At 38.4% G+C, this 20298-nt stretch overlaps 1 protein-coding gene and 1 non-coding gene across 3 annotated transcripts in view; one reads left to right on the forward strand and one right to left on the reverse strand.

The window, feature by feature from the left end:
• PCCA (propionyl-CoA carboxylase subunit alpha) overlaps window positions 1–20298 on the reverse strand; it is a 417324-nt gene that overhangs the window by 309474 nt on the left and 87552 nt on the right. Inside the window, exon 1 of one of the 2 annotated variants that reach the window (XM_032402681.1) lies at window positions 4480–5739. The exons of the other annotated variant lie outside the window; for it this stretch is intronic. Coding sequence (XP_032258572.1) covers window positions 4480–4575 — 96 coding nt within the window. The 5' untranslated portion in view covers window positions 4576–5739. Of the gene's footprint in view, window positions 1–4479; window positions 5740–20298 lie in introns of those variants that run through there. 2 annotated transcript variants of the gene reach the window in all.
• Window positions 15662–15769, forward strand: LOC116631880. The gene has a single exon (XR_004299317.1). It is a non-coding gene; the product is annotated as a U6 spliceosomal RNA (small nuclear RNA).

The following is a 20298-nucleotide window of genomic DNA, read 5'->3' on the forward strand; positions in this document are numbered from 1 at the left end:
ATTTTAAGAGGAGGCTAAATCCTAGTTAAGGCCTACCAAGAAATCAATGCCTCATGAGATGCAACTGATTTAAAATACAGTCTTCTGACTTCTTTAGGTTACCTATAATAAAGTCCTCAAAAGATTCAGTCCTTTTCCAATATGGTTGTCCAATCTACAAAGAATTTTCAAATTAACCACACGTAAATTGATTTCTGGGGCATGCATGCATGCATTTATTTATTTATTCATTTATTTATTTATTTAGATGAGAGGACAGCATAGAAATTACCTTAGACTGGAAAGGTGTAACCTTATGAGTTTAAAGTAAGAATCTTACACTACTGGGAAACAAAAAAATTATAATCATTGTTCGTACTATTAAATAGTCAAGATATATCTGTAAGATAATTGTTTCAAACATACTCATCTGTAATTTCCTAAATAAAATTTTTAAAAGTTATTTAAAATAATGTAAGTCTCCTATTGCAACAACTTGGGATGACACCATAGGTAATCCAGACAGCACACAAAATACACCCCTACCTTGGGGTCAGCTTCATGAAAACAAACAGACTCAAATTAGCATTAATCCCTGTATCTGCCTAAAAACCTCATTTCTTCCACAGATCCCATTTGACTTTTCTTTCCAAGAATTCCTTTTCCCTACGTTAGTCTCAACATGCTAAGACATAATTCTGGTTCCTTCTTACATGCTTACCCTCTTTCTGCAATTTTTTTTCCATCACAGAGAATAATACCTAATCCATAAACTTAAACGTTAACAATCAGCAGGTATGAATTTATCAAGGACCCATAGAATGGGGTGTGTTTAAACCTATGATGCTTCAATCCCACATCTACCAGGCTGCCAGGTCCTGCCCCACTCTATTTGGGGCTGGGAGAGTGAACCCCTGGCCTCTTAAGAGCATAATTCAAATCTTCTGGGAAAACCAGACATTTTCTAAATATAACATTAATGTTTACATAAGCTACTATATTTTACATATATTTCACCAATGCAATGAATTTTCAATTAATCCACAGAAGATTTTTAATTCTGAAAATAATTCCTCCACAGCATTTCTGAATTCATTATCCACATTCTCAACTGATGTGCACTGAAGAGAACGTAAATCGAATGTTACTGAAAATGATTATTAGGCCCCACAACATTCAAACTACACAAAACATTCTAAGATTACTTCTATATCATCCCTATTTTATTTTCCCTATTACTCTACGCTCCCCATCCATTAGCACAGATAACTGTACCATGTGCTTTTTGATTCTCCCAAAATCTCTTTCTTATGGCCATAACTAAGTATGTACTTACAAACATGACAGTGAATGTGCACTAGACTAAATATATTTGTACAGATACACAGCTGTTTCAAACACCACACCCAGACCACAGAGTAGTCAATTCCTATCCAACTAAAAAGGGACTTTTTTTTTTTTTTAAGATTTTATTTGTTTGACAGAGAGACACAGCAAGAGAGGGAACACAAGCAGGGGGGAGTGGGAGAGGGAGAAGCAGGCTTCCCGCCAAGCACGGAGCCCGATGTGGGGATCGATCCCAGGAACCTGAGACCATGACCTGGGCTGAAGGCAGACACTTAACGACTGAACCACCCAGGTGCCACAAAAAGGGACATTTTTAAATAATTGGGGGAAAAAAAAAAAGTATTTCATGACATGTTAAATTACATAATAGTCTAATTTTCGTGTCCATAAATAAAGTTTTATTAGAACACAACCATACCCATTCATTTACCTATCATCTAGGACTACTTCCACCCTGCAACTGCAGAGTTGTGCAGTTACAACCAAGCTGAACAGTTGGGACACTATGGCCTGCAAATTCTAAAATATTTATTATCTGGCCCTTTACAGATGAAGTTTGCCAAACACCGCTTATATGATAAAAGGGTTTAAAATTCCAGTCATTATAATCACGAGCACCAGCTGAATAACTACCTTGCACAGATGCCATACAAGTGATTTGTGCATTTATAAATACCTGCTTACTTAAGAGGAACTTAGGGTATCAAATCTGTTCCATGAATGGCTCAAACACAAAGGTAGACAATCCACCTGTTATTCATTTACTTGCTCATTAAACAAATATATATGAGTCAGATATAGTTCTAGGCACTGAGGAAATAGTAATGATCAAAACAAAAAAAACTACTGTGGTTGTGTAGGTTACTAAATATATATCAGACAGCAATACATACTTCAGAGGAAAATAAATTAAGAAATGGGAATTAAGAGTATGAGATGGTGGGAGAATGGTAACCTGCAATTTTTTTTTTTTTTTTTTTTTTTAAAGATTTTATTTATTTATTTGACAGAGAGAGACACAGCGAGAGAGGGAACACAAGCAGGCGGAGTGGCAGAGGGAGAAGCAGGCTTCCCGCGGAGCGGGGAGCCCGATGCGGGGCTCGATCCCAGGACACTGGGATCATGACCCGAGCCGAAGGCAGACGCTTAACGACTGAGCCACCCAGGCGCCCCGGTAACCTGCAATTTTAATTAGGATAGTCAGGGTAGGCATCTTTGAGAAAATGACTTTGGATAATGGCCCAAAGAAGATCTATCTGGAGGCAACGTGTTCCAAACAAAGAAACTAGCAAGTGAAAAGACCCTGAGGTTGTAAGCATACCTTATATCTCAAAAAAGAGCTAAAACAAAGGAAGTGAGAAAGAGTGTAAAATAATTATGTCAGAATGGTGCAAGGAGGGTGATGGGTGTCTTGAAGGACTTTGGCTCTGATTCTGAATGAAATTGGAAGCAAATAAAGGTATTTTGTGGTTTGGTTTTTAGCCAAGAAATGCTTTGATATCTGACTTACATGTTGACAGATCATTCTGACTGGGTTTTGAGAATACCCTAGAGGGAGGTAAGGATGGAAACCTGGACAGCAAGTAGGAAGCTAATGCAATGACGCAGATGAGAGATGCTGGTGACCAGAATTGATGGTAGTGCTGGGAGTGGTGAGAAGTGGTCAGATTCCAAGCTCATTTCAAAGGGAGAGCCAAAAAAATCAATCCCCTTCCTGAAACGTCCTTTCCCTTTTTGTAAGTCCATGCTTTTCCTCTACAATCTTCTCTACCTAAATGCTATCTGTCTTCAAGGCCTAGTTGAAATGCCACCTTCTTCATGAGACTTCCCTAGACACTCCTGCCCAATCAAAAGTAATCTTTTCATCTGACTTCTCCACAAGGCCATCTATGACACTCTGATGAACTAACCTCCTCCCTGCTGCATCTCTCCCCTATCAACTTCTTCAAGGTAGTGAACCTTCTTCATCTTTGTATTCACCAGCATCTGCCGCATCAAAAGATATATGCCAACCAATCAGTTAAGTTCTAAGTTCCTCCTGGCTCAAAAAGTTCATGATTTTCTTCTACATGTATACTTCATAACTCCAAAAAAGCTACGGTCATGAAACAGAGCTTTACAGGGGCACAGGGCTTTTATGATAGGTGTCAATTCCTAGTGAGGAAACCAATAGCTATACAAATACAAAATACTCTTCTTCACTAATCCTTACACACACACACACACACACACACACACACGCACACACCCCTTATATAAAGTTTGACAATGTTCTCTCCAGCTATCCCAATCCCAAACCTACCAGAATTAACTACTACTTCCATGCAGCACCTACACTAGATATGCTTTGATGGCTGAAATTATCACACTGCCCTATAATTAGGGAGTAAAAACAAACATTTTGTGGCAGACTTACCCAGCTCAGAACTTTCCTGAACTGTCCTTTTCCCAACCACGGCAAAAAACCCCTCAACTGCAGCCCTTTTGAATTATATGATCTTGCCCCTGAACACAGACGACTGGCGCAAAAAGCAGCTAACCCAAATTACATCCATCATAGTCCCTTTCCTAGGAATAAGGAAAGAAAGAAAAATGCAGCTTTCCTCTTTTCAGGATGCAAGACCTAAAACACCTAAGCTCAGGAGCTATGATTTTTGGCATGTTCCACTGGGCCATGCAAGCAGAGAAGCAGAGGATGAAAGTAGACAGGCATGCAGAAAGATTTTAAAGAAAGAAGCAAAAGCAGAGAAACAAAAGCTAACAGCTGGCTAGTCTGTTTCTAATACTTTCCTCAAGCCTACCTATCTTCTAACTCTTGGATCTCTCAACACACCCATGTATGATATGCAGATAGTTCTGGCTGCCTGGCAACATTATTAAAGCAACTCACAGTCCTGAGACTGGTTTCCTAATAAGGAAGGGTTAAAATTCTTTAACCTCTGGTTTTTTCCAATTTTCACTAAATATTAATAACAGAGTATTTTTTCAGTCCCTAAATCCAATGCAAAAAGGTCTTAAAACAAATCAAAAGCCAATACCCATAAATAAGTTTCCTCGAAAAGCAAGTTCTGAACTCTATTTTTTAACTTAGTTCCTCAGTGTCTAGCATAAACATCCCTACTCTCCCCTCACCCAACATACACCCCCACCAACCTTTTGGACAGAAATCCTTCTAAAAGTACATCTCACAGTTCTTGATTTCTCTGCCATTCTCTTGGATCTAACCCCCATTCTGCTAGCTATCCTCATGGTCACAATAATGGCTGTCAGCAGCACCAAGCTTTCTCTTCTTCACAAAATGTGTGGGAGGAGAAAGGAGAGAGGGGGGAGAAAAGAGAGAGGCACATTGGTGCTAAAGCTTAGAATGAGCAGGTTTCTCTCCTAAGGAATCTCAAAAAAAGCTTCTCATGCTTCATTGACCCAAACTGGCTTAAGCCTTCACTGACTCATCCCTAAATCAGTAATTGTCAGGGAAGATAAGGTGATCATAACTGGCTTAACTAAATCACCCATGGGAGAAAAGGTGTTGGACAAGCTAACTGTCCACTACAATGGGAGAGTGCCTGTGCATGTGCACACCTGACATATACAAGCATTTATTTAAGTGTGTCTGTGTGGTATAACGATCACCTGCTAGCCAGAGAGAAAACCAAAGCAGATCAGTAATTAACACTGGTGGGAAGATATCAAAGGATACAGAACTTCAAGCGGCCACCTTAAACTGGAATGCCATATATTCCCTTGTATCCACACCTAGCCGCTAAGTGCTCTTGGGACTTGAAGGTCAAATGTTCCCAAGAGCTGTCTAACTGGAGTGTTTTTCAAGATTGAATAATCTGGACTTGGGGAAATAAACCATTGTGGGAAGATGAGTGATTCTTGGTATTAGATTAACCTTTGATGGTAAGGGTGTGGCTTACTGAAAAGTCCATGATTTGCAAAGTATAAATTAGAAGATAGCTTTGATTTCACAGAGCTGTGTCCTGAGAGCATCTGAAGGTGGGCAGGTATGAGACTTTACCTACTTCTACAACACTGTTTGTTATATTCAGTACGGAATTTAAATTTTTCTACTCATTATCATAACTGTTAATCACATTATTCTTCAATTTGATATGCACTCTTCTTACAGTAATAAAAGAGTACATCACATTATGTCATCACATGCTTTAATTCCCCCCAGTGGCTTCCTAATGCCACACAGATGAAAATCCCAGCTTGTGATGATGGCCCAACTGATCTGCCCTGAGCCTACCTTTCCAACCTCTACCACATGCTTCCTCATTCATTATTCTCCTACCACACCAGCTTCTTTCTCTCAAGCCACATGCTCATCTCATTCCTGCCTCAGGACACTTACACCTGCCATTCCCTCTGTGTGGAGAGGGCTTGCCCTGGATCTTCACATGCTGCCTGCTCCTTCTCATCTTTGTTATTTCAGTTGAAGTGTCACAACCTTCTCTGCACCCCACCCCCACCCATGACCCCCACCACATACATATCCACATCCACGCCCACCCCTACCCCACCCCCGACACACACCCCCTAAACTATGACCCCTCTATAGAGCACGGCCTTTGGGTCAGACACTAATCCCTGATCCCATCAACTGTCAAGAGAGTGACAGGATCACATGATAAAGAAAGCTTGGTAATCTAAATAGGAACCGCATGCTACAGGCAAAGAGAAGCAAGAACAAGTCAAATATTAGTAACCAAATTGAACTGAAAACACAGAAATGATTAACCAGCCAAGTCTATCAGGATTCTCAGTTTCCTAAAAGATCATGAGAGCATTCGGGGCCAAAAAAGTAAATTATTGCCCCAATTCAAATTCCAGCTGTAGGTTTTAGGCTTCTTTTCAGTAAAATACATATATCAAACTTTCTCTTATTCCTTAAAAACACAGCAAGCATAAAAGGAGGACACGAAAGTCACTGAGCATCTCTAAATTCAACAGTTTTTGGTGGGTAGGGGATGGGCTAGATGGGTGATGGGTATTAAGGAGAGCCCTTGTTGTGATGAGCACTGGGTGTTGCATGTACTGGATTAATCACTGAATTCTACTCCAGAAACCAATACTGCACTACATGTTAACTAACAAAATTTAAATTTAAAAAAATAAAACAGGAGTTTTTATCAGCATATAAATTTGACTTTATAAAATCAGTTATTTACAGAAGCAATTTATTACTTCAGGATACAAATATTTAACTTTATTATTATTCTGTAAAATTCAAGGTAAAGAAAAAGACCTTACAGACAAAAATCTAAGTTAACAGTGAAAAAAAAAAAAATGCTGTTAAATCTTGTGTCTAAGTTACTTCTTAAAATAAATAGGCATTAAAACAGGATTCAAAGAAGCAAAAATACTGTAGAAAACAGTAATTCTGTACCTAAAAAAAGATATCTAAAAACATTTGCCTGGTAGATGTTGCCAGAACCTCCCATCCTTCTAGATCTGGGGCATCTTAGGAGAGTCTGTGCCAGCAACCCAAACCAGCGCTTGTAAGGGCAGCTATAGTAGTCCACTCTCAAAACTCTGGAAAAACACCATCTGGGGGGTGTCAGTAGGCAGTAAATTAAAGCCTTATGCATTGAAAAGCAAGTAACTTGAAAAATGTACAGGGGCAATGAATCCTGAAGTTATCAGGCATCAAAATGTTTTGTATAGTTAAACTAGAAAATCTAAATTTTCTATTTCTCTACTATTTTCTAAAAATATGTGAGAACTGCTAAACTTGGCTCCTGGGTTTAAGATGCTACTTATTGGGGCGCCTGGGTGGCTCAGTCGTTGGGCGTCTGCCTTCGGCTCAGGTCATGATCCCAGCGTCCTGGGATCGAGTCCCGCATCAGGCTCCTTGCTCTGCGGGAGGCCTGCTTCTCCCTCTCCCACTCCCCCTGCTTGTGTTCCCTCTCTCGCTGTGTCTCTCAAATTAATAAATAAAATCTTTAAAAAAAAAAAAAGATGCTACTTATCAACTATATGTAAAATTATTAAGTGAATTTACATAAGCATCTTGTCTACTTTTTAAGTTGAAATAAAATCTACACAGTATCCAAGTAACTGAACAGGAAAATTTTATGAATCAAATTAAATAACCCAATGTTTTCTGGTAGGAAGAACGTATTACTACATAAAACATTTATCAGATATTCAGAAGTGGACAACAAAAAACAAGACCTGAATGCAACTGAAGTCTGGTAATATTAAGAACCTAATCTAAGAAATGTTGCTTCAAGTACTAACCACTTTTAAAACAGAATTCTACCTCTACAATGCAGATCTATTCAAATAGGGAAAGGAGAATCTCTACTTTTATTTAACAATTATCAGGAAAAGAGTATCTCCTTCACAGTGAAATTTTTAAAGACACACTTTATACATAAAGAGACCACTTAGTACCATGCTCAAATTTTCAGTAACAAGAAAATTAAAATGTAATCAATATGATGGGAATATTTCCTTGGGACTTTTTTTTTTTTAAAAGCTCTGAGAATGTCTGAAGTCTTGAGCTATTTTTTACATGCTCTTCTTGAAGGAACTGATTTATGTTTTATATCTTAAAATGGCTTGGAAATGGTAAAAACAGAAATAATCGATTTTCTTTTTCAACAGGGGGCCAGGCAAGGCTTCCTTTGCCAAGATTCAAACAGATACACCCTTCTCAACACATCATGGGTGTGTGTAAAAGAACAGCATCTTAAAGCTCACTTTTAGATTTTTTTCAGTTTTTGTTTTTTTTTTTTACTAAAAAGAATGGAACTAAAGTGTTTACTAAATAAATAATGGACCTGAGAAACAGAGGAATTCTACATTTCTTTATCTGACCCTAAGTCTACTAACCAAGTATCACTAAAACTATTCAAATGCTCATTATACAAGAGGCAGTTTGCCAGTAATTGAAAAAAGCCTACAAAATTAACAAATGAATGCTATTCTGATACTAGAAAGCTGGCAATGGTTACACAGGCTTTAGCCTTCTAAAACCATAATCAGAACTGGGACGATTAATCAACATTTTAACACTTCCCATCTGTACCAGCGCTCAAGGTAGTGCTTACTGTCACTTGACAAGTTGCTTAGCATTGCAAAATTTGATAATTCATGTCTTACTGAATTTTTCCTGACTTGGAAGAAAATAAAACACCAATTAAAAGCAGATGTCACCTTTAATTCTAACTGGCTGACAAACTTCTAATTTTTTTTACCCAATGCACAGACAGAACACATGTAGATGACAATTTAGACAGTTAAATACTCAAAGTCACTGACACCCCCACAAATTTGCAAGTGATTTTCCAAAACTTAATCCCATGGGGTTTGATCTGGCAGGCATCCAGAAAGAATAGTTTCAAGTAGTCATCTAGAAGTACATTTATTGTTACATTTTTGCAAAGGCTTCAAGTACTGATCAGAACATTACTAAATTACTCTTCTCAAGATTCTCATCTTGACCTTCATACATATAAAAAATTTCAAAACCATATTGCTCCTCTATTAAAACTCGAGCTAATGAAAACGAAAAGATTTAATAAACTGTGGTTAACATACCTTCATGCTTAAATGATTCAAAAGCTCAATCACATCCAACTTGAATTTACCATAAAATAATAATAATCTGACTTTGAGTACTCATGTTTTTCAAGGTCTTTTAATACTGTAGTCAGTCATAAATTCATTCACTTTTGATTCTAACCATGAATGGTGAACAAAACTTCTTAAATTCAATGTTTTGGAAAGCAGCACAAAAAAAAGTAAGTAGATAAACAGATGCCAGATCATGAAACACACCCAACTGGCAATATTAATACCTACATTCTTACAACTCAGATTTCAATATATATGAAAGTAAACTTAAAATGTAAAAAGAATTAGCAGCACATTTTTAATCTAAAGATAGCCAGGCTAGTGTTTCCTCTATGCACGAAGTAACTTGTAATAAAATGCTGAGTTCTAAAAATGCTTTATTATAATATATCAAATTTTTCTCCAAAAGAAATCTTGTGGATCTTCCCCAACACCCCAATTTCGAAGACAACATTAACATGGAGTCTGTCCCTACGTCCAGGAACACTGACCACAGCCTCCACAGATTACCCTTTAATGATCTATGCAAGCGTTCAAAAGCCAGAACAAGCTGGTACCAATCAGGCAAAGAGGGAAAAATGAATCCCAGAAGGAATCACCACAAAGATCCCAATCACAATAATGGGGTCCCTAGGAGCTATAAAGCCGATCAAGCCCTTTGCTTCTGTGAATTCATTGCATAACAATCAAACTTCCCTTAATAGTTAGAAGGGGTAAAGGAACCAGGTTGATTCTCTGTTCACTTCCTAGGTCTAACAGAGTATTTTTACTTTAACAGAAAGTCTGCCTTGAGTGAAGAATCTGGGGAAGAGGAAATGGAAAGGTGGTCACAAAAAGGGGATTTAAGGGGATAGTCTACCTGGAACAACTTCTGTAGGCCTCATCTTTGCATTTTCATTCTGCTTCATGCATTGCTAATCAGAGATCCACTGGAAGCTTCAGAACCAACTGAAAGGCCTGGCAGGGTATTTGGCTTTCAATTCTTCTACTCTGTTTATTCCCAATATATATTCATCGGGCTTAGAAACAACTCTTGAACAAGGGCAGCCACTCAGCAATGAAATGTAAATTACTGGCATGTGCTGAAACCTGGACTTGCCACCACTAATGAGCACATTAAAGGAAAATGCTCACTGGATGACTGCAGCCCTTTTACTTAACCCTATGCGCAGGGAAAGCCACAATTCAACATCAATTAAAGGAGCTAGCTGCAGAACAGTAACAGAGCAGCCCTGTCACTACTTTTAATACCTCAGGGACCGAAAAGCTAAGACAAACGCGAAATGTCTACCCTTCCTCAAGTAAAAATATTGTGCAAAACATGATTGTCAACGTGGTCAGCTTTGGTTAAGATTCGTGCAACCTGTTTCAAAGCCATGCTGACTTCAATTTCCTAAGAATGAAAATAAGATCTCTGGTTATCTAAAAAGAAAAGAAAGAAAAAGAAAAATCAACAACATACTAAATTATTGGTTTCTTCATTAGTCAGTCAACAAATTTGGACTTGGTGATCTAAAGCTCACCAGGGACTCGGCAAGACTCTGAAAGTTTAGAAGCTTGTCAAGAAAAAAATTATCCTATAAACTAATGATTTAGGTCTCAAAATAAACAAAATATTTGCTATACATGAGCAAGGCCTCATTTATTGGTGCTCAAAATATTAGCCTGTTCACCATAATATCATCTGCGATTTATAATAGAAAAACCTAAAATGAAATGTGAACAGACATCTAGTATCTATTATTAACTTTTGAAATAAATTATGGTTTTCAGGGGCACCAGGCTGGCTAAGTCAGTAGGAGGTGGCGCTCTTGATCTTAGGCTCATGAGTTCAAGCCCCATGTTGGACATAGAGCTTACTTAAAAAAAATAAAGTAATTAAAAGTTCAAAATAAGGGGCGATGGAATGAAGGTATCATTAACATGTTAATTTGCTATTTTGAGTTACTGTGTGAAATTTTTCTAAAGAATACAATAAGTAAGCACTTGTAATATTAATGTTGGAATATAATTTTATCTTTCTCTGATGACCTAAAAAGTATGCCAGATGCTTAAAGCCCCACCCCAAAATTAATCACAATAAATAGCACACACACTAAAAAAATATTTTTTTCTGACTAAATTTTAGTTTTCCATACAATCTGTGCAGTTAAACCAGCTTTTTACGACCCTCAGGGTTTGAAAGAATAGACTTCAATCAAAAGAACTGATCACCTACTAGTATGTGATTAGGAAATTTTGGTTTGTTTGTTTTTTAATTTTGAGAGAGAGAGAGCATGAGCGGGGAGCGGGGGCAGAGGGAGAGGTACAAGCAGTCTCCCCACTGAGCAGGAAGCCCAACACAGGGTTCCATCCCAGGATCCTGAGATCATGATCTGAGCAGAAATCAGATGCTTAACTTTGACTGAGCTACCCAGGCGCCCCACACACACACACCATTTTTTTTTTAAGATTTTATTTATTTTATTTGAGAGAGAGAGAGAATCTCAAGCAGACTCCCCACTCAGTACAGAGTCCGAGGTAGAGCTCTATCTCACCACCCTGAGATCATGACCTGAGTCGAAACCAAGAATCCTTAACCGACTGAGCCACCCAGGCGTCCCAGGAAAATTATTTTATTTGATTCAGTTCCTTCATGTATAAATTAGAGGTAACGATACCATAAGAGCATACAAAGAGTGAGAAAAAAACACATAGGAAACACTTTTCATATTATTTGACAATCCCCAAAAAAACAGAATCATTAATTCACTAGGAACCCAAATACTCCCCCTCCTGCTATCAGAGTCCCATTTAGCAAGGTCTTCTCTTACTCAGAAGTATACCTGCCTATGCATCATAAGTCCAGCAGCTTTGACTTTCTTTTATTTTAAAGAAAATGTAAACTGATCCAAGTAATTTGCACAGGGGATAAATACATTTGTCCACCTTCTAAAGGATATGAATGTCTGCATTACTGGTCACTTTTTTGGCACCCCAGAGAACTGTTTTATCTTCTAGCTCTTCTTACTCCTTATTTCATATATTTTAACATCTGCAGCTCATCATCCCCATTACTGTTTTTAACCTCTACCAAATCCTGTTAAGGCTACTACTGCCCCTACACCCCACTCATTGAAACTACACTGGCCAAGGCATGTGGAAGGTGAGTCCTCCACCATGTGTGTTTCTGGCACTGCTGCAGTTGCCCCAGCCTGCAGCCACAGCGACCACACTGCAGACTCCACTACAAACCGCCATTACTGCTTTCCACTGCTCTCCTTCTTCTGCTCTGTGCTTGTCTGCTTATTTCATCTGCTTCTTTTTCCCAATTCTGGCTTTTAGGGAAGAAACCTGAACTTTTTTTTTCCCAAAGATTTTATTTATTTGAGAGAGCGAGCGAGCGAGCGAGAGCACAAGCAGGGGGAGCGGCAGGCAGAGGGAGAAGCAGGCTCCCCACTGAGCAGGGAGCCTGATGCGGGGCTCCATCCCAGGACCCTGGGATCATGACCTGAGCCGAAGGCAGACGCTTAACCCACTGAGCCACCCAGGAGCCCCAAGAAACCTGAACTTTTACAGACAACTCTTTAGAGAGTCCCTTGAGGTCTGAAAATGTTCTACAAGCTAAAGATACCAAGAAGCTTAACTTGTTATAATTATAAAATTATAGCCTTACAGGGAAAAAAATAATGATGGGTAAGGAAAAAAGCTGAAAACAATTTAAGGTTTTATTTTGTTTTGTTCTGCAACAAGTTGTAGAATCTCTCCTTCAGAGGGAGCATAGGCCAGTAGTAGTTAGGCAGCTACAGGAGTGTAGGTAAGCCTGCATTCCAGTCTTTGCCCTGGCACTAATAGCTGTCTGACCTTGAACTTGCTTACACACACCTTCCTTTTACTTCTTACATCTATAAAGTGAAAACAGAACTATCCACCTGCAGGGCAGTTACACAAAGAAAATGGAGGGGCGCCTAGGTGGCTCAGTCCGTTAAGCATCTGACTCTTGATTTCAGCTCGTTATGATCTCAGGATTGTAAGATCAAGCCCTGTGTCCAGCTCCACGCTAGGTGTGGAGCCTACTTAAGACGCTCTCTCTCCCTCTGCCCCTCCCAGCCTCCCTCTCTAAAGGAAAAAAAAAAAAATTTTTTTTTAATTTAAAATTTTAAAAATAAAAAGCAAATGGAGCTAGTACATGTAGAGTGCTTGGCATAGCACCTGGCACACAGTTATTGAATAACTACTCAAAACAAGTTAACAATCTGCTAAAGGCAGAAATTTCATCCACTGGTAGAAATCTCATCCATTTGTATCGTGGTCACAATCGATCTTGTTGCCTATACTCTTACTTTACCTAGATTCCTTATTTCCTTTCATCTTTCTCTACTATTCACTTTTAAAATTGCTTTCGCTTTGGGGAACCTACGTGGCTCAGGCGGTTAGGCGTCTAATTCTTGGTTTCTGCTCAGGTCATGATCTCAGGGTCAAGAGATCGAGCCCCGCATTGGGTTCCACACTCAGTGGGGAGTCTGCTTGAGTTTCTCTCTCTCCCTCTACCCGCACCCCAGTTCATGCTCGCACTAGCTCGCTCTCTAAAATAAATAAATAAATCTTTAAAAATAAATAAATAGCTTTTGCTTTTAAATGGTGTGATAAACAATAGTTATAGCAGGAATGATTATAAAAACCACAGGCAGTCTGTATATACTTCACTGATATAGGCCCAAGTTATAACTCCAAAGCATAAAGACTGCAAAACTAACTTACCATTAATATGTACAGAAGACAAAACCGTATTATACTCACAGTCATATATAGATATCCAATATAAGATTTTTTTCATGTAAAATAGGAAATAGATCCTAATAAATATTTGTTATTTCTAAAAGTAAAACTGTATTTCAAATGAGCTTGATGTGAGCAGCAAGGAGATTAAGCCTCTTTCCAAAAGTTTCTCTCATATATGGAAATATATATAAACAATTCCATTAAAATTGGCAAAGAATTATTTATGACTAGTAAGTAAAGTGGTAAACAACAGGAATTCAGAGATGAATAAGTAAAGGTCCTTGACATGACACGTAATTATAAGGCCAGAAAAGAATGCCAAAGCAGGGAGGGGAAGGGTAGTAAAAGAAATCTTGCTCTTTGACTAGAATGCTCTTCTCCCGTGGCATCTCAGCTTAAAGGTCACCCATTCAGAGAGATTTTTGGGTACCACCTTCTCTAAAAAGGCCACCCAGTTACCTTTTGGCACAGCATTTCTCAAATTTAGGGAGCTCAGAACCAAACAATGAGTATGTGAAGAACTAAATAAAAAGCTAAGAAAATATACACGGGATTCAAACAAATATGCCATAAGTATATTGGGAACTGTGCATACACAAGAACAGAATACTCTTTGGTTGGCAAATTAGCATATCACATACTGTGCTTCAATATGGTACCTCAGGAACTCTATAACAGTATCCTTAGATAAGGTCCAGTCCAAAAACAAAACCCCAGCAATCATCTCATTATTTCTGCTTCTTTGCCCGTTTTAGAAAGGATGCACTTAAAAGTTTAATTTTAGAATGTATCTGAGGCAATAAGAATCACTATATGTAACAGTGATAATTAATGTACTTCATTTAATCTGACAAAATCTTCAATCTATTACTTTCACTAGAACAACAATAAAAATCCTTCCTACTGAATTCTAAGTTTAGATGTTATACACAAATAAATAGATGAAATTCAACCTTAAGAGATCACAAAGTTACTATAAATTAAAAATAGCACTGCAACCTAAAAACACAGGGAAGTTTCTCAATGTGCACTTTCTATATTTATTTCCAGAATTCCAAGTTTTAATTCAGCAACTTCTCTTACCTACTGAATAGTTAACAAGCATCTACTGAAAGCTTCAGTGATACAAAAGAATTAAAAAGCATGATTTCTGCCTTCTACTCATGTACAAATTGGGTGACAATCAACAGATGGCAGATAAAAATGTGATACAGCCATACCATGGACTTTATCAGACTTAGAAAGCAATGAGATTTTGACATACACTACAACATGGATGAAGCTTGAGGACATTATGCTCAAATAAGCCAGACACAAAAGGTAAAATATTCTATGATTCCATTTATAAGAGTTACCTAGAATAGGCAAATTCATAAAGACAGAAAGTAAAACACACCTTACCAGGGGTATGGGTGGCAGTGACAGAGAGTTACTGTTTAATGGGTGCAAAGTTTCAGTTGGGGATGATGAAACATTTCTAGACATGAATAGCAGAGATAGCCGCACACTCTAAATGTACTTAATGCCACTGAATTGTACACTTAAAAATGGTGAAAAGGGGTGCACCTGGGTGGCTCAGTCAGTTGAGTGTCTGACTAGTGATCTGGGCTCAGGTCATGATCTCAGGGTCCTGGGATCAAGCCCTGCTTCATGCTCCACGCTCAGCAGGAGGGAGCATGCTTGGGATTCTCTCTCTCCCTCTGTCCCTCCCTCCCCTGCCAGGCCGCCCGTTAAGGCACTCACTCACCCTCTCTCAAAAATTTTTTAAATTTTTTTTTAAAGATTTTTATTTATTTATTTGAGATAGAGCGGGGAGGGAGAGCACAGAGGGGTGAGAGGCAGAGGGAGAGGTCGAGAAGCAGGCTCCCCACTGAGCAGGGAGCCCAAAGCAGGGCTCAATCCTAGGACCCCAGGATCATGACCTGAGCTGAAGGCAGATGCTTAACCGACTGAGCCACCCAGGCGCTCCTCAAATTTTTTTTAAATGGTGAAAAGGGCCCCATATATACTAAAATTGGGAGGATAGAGAAGATTATTAGCATGGCCCCTGCACAAGGATGACATGCAAACTCATAAAGCATTCAAAATTTTTTTAAATGGTGAAACAGGTAATTCTATGTTATATATGATATACCACATTAAATACGTATATAATAAAAGACAAAAATAAATCATAATTTCTTCAAGGTACCCTGAAAATAGAGCAAAATGAAAATCAATCTTAATTTCAAGGGACTGATATTTGGGTCATTAATGAAGGAAATGTCCTAACTCCCCTTAAACATGTTTAAAGTAAAAATTATGACATTTTTCCCATGGAATGTATAATATATGCAGATGAAATACACATGACAATGGTAACACAGAGAATGCTGACGGAAAGAGAGGGGAAGGGGACTATACACTTTTAACATTTCTACATTTTACCTAAAATGGTATATATTTTTTTTAAGATTTTACTTATTTATTTGACAGAGAGAGAGCAAGAGAGCACAAGCAGGGGGAGCAGCAGAGGGAGAGGGAGAAGCAGGCTCCCTGCTAAGCAGGGAGCCCAAAGCAGGGCTTGATCCCAGGACCCTGAGATCATGACCTGAGCCAAAGACAGACGCTTAACCAACTGAGCCACCCAGGCACACCTAAAATGGTATAATATTAACTCTAAATAGACCATATAAATTAAGGATGTATACTGCAATACCTAGAAAAAACAGTAAAAAATGGAAAAGGTCTTCATAGATAAATTTAAATGGAATTCCAAAAATTAAGATAATCCAAGTAAGACAGGAAAATAGAATGGTAGCCATAAATCCAGTCACATCACTAATATATTAAATGTTAACAGATCTTACTGAAATTGCATATTGGTGAGGGTACACAAATCCATGACAGTACTAAAAAGCACTGAATTGCTTATCACAAAAGGGTGACTTTTAGGACATGGGAACTGTATCTCAGTAAAGCTGTTATTAAAGAAAATAAGGCAAACCAAAAAACATAATAAACACTACAATTAAAGATAAAGATTATGAGAATGATTTAAAAAGTACAACCCACCTACATGCTGGCTACAAAAGACATGTTTTCAATATGAACAGTCAGTTGGAAAAGTGCATATTGTGCACACTGTAAGCATAAGACACTTGAGAGTCTTTAGAGTTAACATTACGCCACTTGTCCAAGATCATACAGCTACAAAATGGCCAAGCAAGAATTCTAACTCTGATTCCAGACTGTGCTAGTAAGTGCAAGGGGACAGTAAGGAGGGAGAGAAGGAAAGCCTGAGTATAAATCCAAGCTATTTTAACTTTAAGGATAGGGTACGAAATCCCAATCTCATCAAATCACAGATTTTTTTTTTTTTTTTAGTTAAATCCCGGATTCTTAACCTTCCTATTGAAGTCACCAAACCCACAATCCTCAATGTACTTGCCTTGTCTACACCCTTAAAAAACTCCCTAGAAATAAAGGGAAATTTCTCCTTTTCAAGTTACCCATGTTAGAGCATTTCTACTCAACATCATCTTCAAATTCTTAAACAAATATATTCTAGAAGCTAACCTCTAATCCAACATCCAGGAAAAGAAACGTGTTCTCAAACATTTCAAAGGACATTCTGTTATGATAACGGTTTTATGAAATTACTTGCATAGGTTTTCATAAATTCTGCTGAACATGACATTTAAGAGTCACAATTACAAATACATTATAAAACTGTCAGAAGGAAAGAGTCACTGAACTTTCTCCTCCAAATCCACAGAGACCAGATTAATTCAACAGAAGTGTATCACAGAGCAGTAAGGGTATCAAGGACTACTGTACAGCTCCACCAGCTCCCTCACAGCAAATCCAAGGGAAGACAGTTACTCTGACTGGTGTCCAAGATCAAAAGATCAGAAAAACAAAGATAATTGTTTTTAGACCTTAAAAATGGCACACCAATAGCAAAAAGATAAAAGCCTCCAAAAGCAAAAACAGGTACCAGCCAAAGCTATCATTTCAAAAACCAAAACAGAAAACACTAACAATTTGGTCTAGGTTCAATTCATCTTTGAAGCAGTTTGGAACATTTACTGAGTTGGGAATTTCTAACTTTTGTTAGAAACTACACTCTCATTTACTAGCTATGTGACACTGGGCAAAGCCTTTATTTCTGAGATTATTCTCTCTTCTTAAAACCAAGGATGATAATAATACGTCACAGATTGTCAGGAAGATAAAGTAAGAACGGTGCTAGTGATATCTGAAGGTTGGCATTCCATACCTATTTTTAAGAGCCTGGGGGAAGGCAAGAAATATTCTGTGCCACTTGTTTTCTTATAAACAAAACCCTACTTCAGCAAATAAGAGTATCCTACATTACAAATCAATAGCAAAATTCTAACACACACACTCACTCCCTCCAGATGACTATAAATACGGTTGCAGGGGTACAGTGGTAACCCCCAGGGAATTAAATGGGGTTTGAGGTCAGAGTTGCACAGATGAAGGAAACCTTCTCTTTCAACATACACGTGACTTAAATTTAAGATTTTACATTCTTGAAAATTTTTAATTTTAACATAATAAAACCAGAGATCTGTGTCCAAAACGTGAATTCTACTAATGTTAAGAAAACATATGTAGTTAAAACTGTATCTACAAAATATATTAGTAACATTTCTCAACTTTTTTTTTTTTTCTTAAGAGAGAGAGAGACAAAGCGTGCGGGGGAGAGGGTAAGGTGGTGGTGATGGCAAAGGGAGAGGGGGAGAGAGAGAGGCAAGCAGAGAGAGGGAGAGAGAGAGAGAGAATCTTTTTTTTTTTAAGATTTTATTTATTTGAGAGAGAGAATGAGATAGAGAGAGCATGAGGGGGGGGAGGGTCAGAGGGAGAAGCAGACTCCCCGCTGAGCAGGGAGCCCGATGCGGGACTCGATCCCAGGACTCCAGGATCATGACCTGAGCCGAAGGCAGTTGCTTAACCAACTGAGCACCCAGGCGCCCGAGAGAGAGAATCTTATAAGCAGACTCCATGCCCAGCTGGGAGCTAGGGACAGGGCTCAACCTCACAAGCCAGAGATCATGACCTAAACCAAAAGCAAGAGTCAGATGCTTTATCAACTAAGCCACCCAGGCACCCCCTATTTCTCAACATTCTTAAGCCATAATATAAATCAATTTCAACAGTCATGCACAAAACACTTCTGTGAATTACCAAAATTCACAGCCCACATAGATAAAATCAGAGTTATATACAATTCTGGATTTGCAAGGTCTAAGCCTCTCCTTTATTCACCTACTCAAAAAAAAAAAAGTTTTTACAACTACAAGTGAATAGGGTATCATATGAATCCCTTTAAATTTACTTTACACTATCTTAACAAAAATATTGTTAAATGAAACCACTGGCCAACTTGCTAACTTGAATTTTAGTATTAGTTATGAACCACTTACAACATACTTTAATAACACACTATGGATTATGTCATAACTGACGAGAAACAACCTAGCAAAATGCCGTCTTCCAGTTTGTACCTACGCAGCAGTCATTTTCCTACAATCTGATCACCTGCTGCCTATATGATAACAAAGTGGGTTTCTATGGTTTCTAAGGTTTCTATGGGCTTTGGCCAAGTTGGCTACAGTTACTTTGGTCTTTTTTGCCTTCTCCTTGAACGTTCTCTCTTTCCAACTTTGCCAATTAGGATACAGTGTTTTGTTTTTCCCCCAAATTCTCTGTACCCAAAAGTCAGCCAACCTGGGTCAAGTCCTGACTGTTACTAGCAGATTGTGACTACTGGTAGGTCACTGCACCTGAGTTACTGTTTTCCTTTTGTTATACAGAGTTAATAATATCCAGCTTCAGCGGTTGCATGGAAGAAAGCAATCATGTGTCAAAGTAGTTGGTAAACTACAGTATTATGTACATGTATATAGCAGTATAATCCTACCGAACTATTAATCTCAACAGGAAAAAAATCTAAACTCAGAAAATACACATGAAAACTATCAGATTAGGGGCACCTGGGCTCAGTCGTTACGCATCTGCCTTCAGCTCAGGTCATGATCCCAGGGTCCTGGGATCGAGCCCCGCATCGGGCTCCCTGCTCCGCGGGAAGCCTGCTTCTCCCTCTCCCACTCCCCCTGCTTGTGTTCCCTCTCTCACTGTGTCTCTCTGTCAAATAAATAAATGAAATCTTTGGGGAAAAAAAAAGTTTATCTTTGTAGGTGAAATTTATAAGCCTGCAACTGTCAAATCAAAGAATATATACATTTTAAATTTTGATAGATACTAGCAAATTTCTGGCACACCACTCCCCCCCCCAAAAAGAACCCTAAAATAATTTACGCTCCCAAGAACAAGACAACTTTCCTGTATACGTGCCTACACTGGATGTTATAGCTATTTTTTAAAATTTTTGGTTAATCCAATGGATAGAAAAATCACACCTCATTACTGTTATATTCCTTATCCTGTTTAAAAGTGTCCAGTGAAAGGAGATAAAAGAATACAATCATCAAACCTAACATGCTTGCTATAGTTCTCCTCTATACCCTCAATGCTGAGCATTGCGGATAGAACTCACCGTCTATATGCATATACACACATATCTTTTAAATACATGAGTAAGACCCAAACATG

This window comes from Phoca vitulina, unplaced genomic scaffold, assembly GCF_004348235.1.
Source record: "Phoca vitulina isolate PV1807 unplaced genomic scaffold, GSC_HSeal_1.0 scaffold5, whole genome shotgun sequence".
NCBI lineage: Eukaryota > Metazoa > Chordata > Mammalia > Carnivora > Phocidae > Phoca > Phoca vitulina.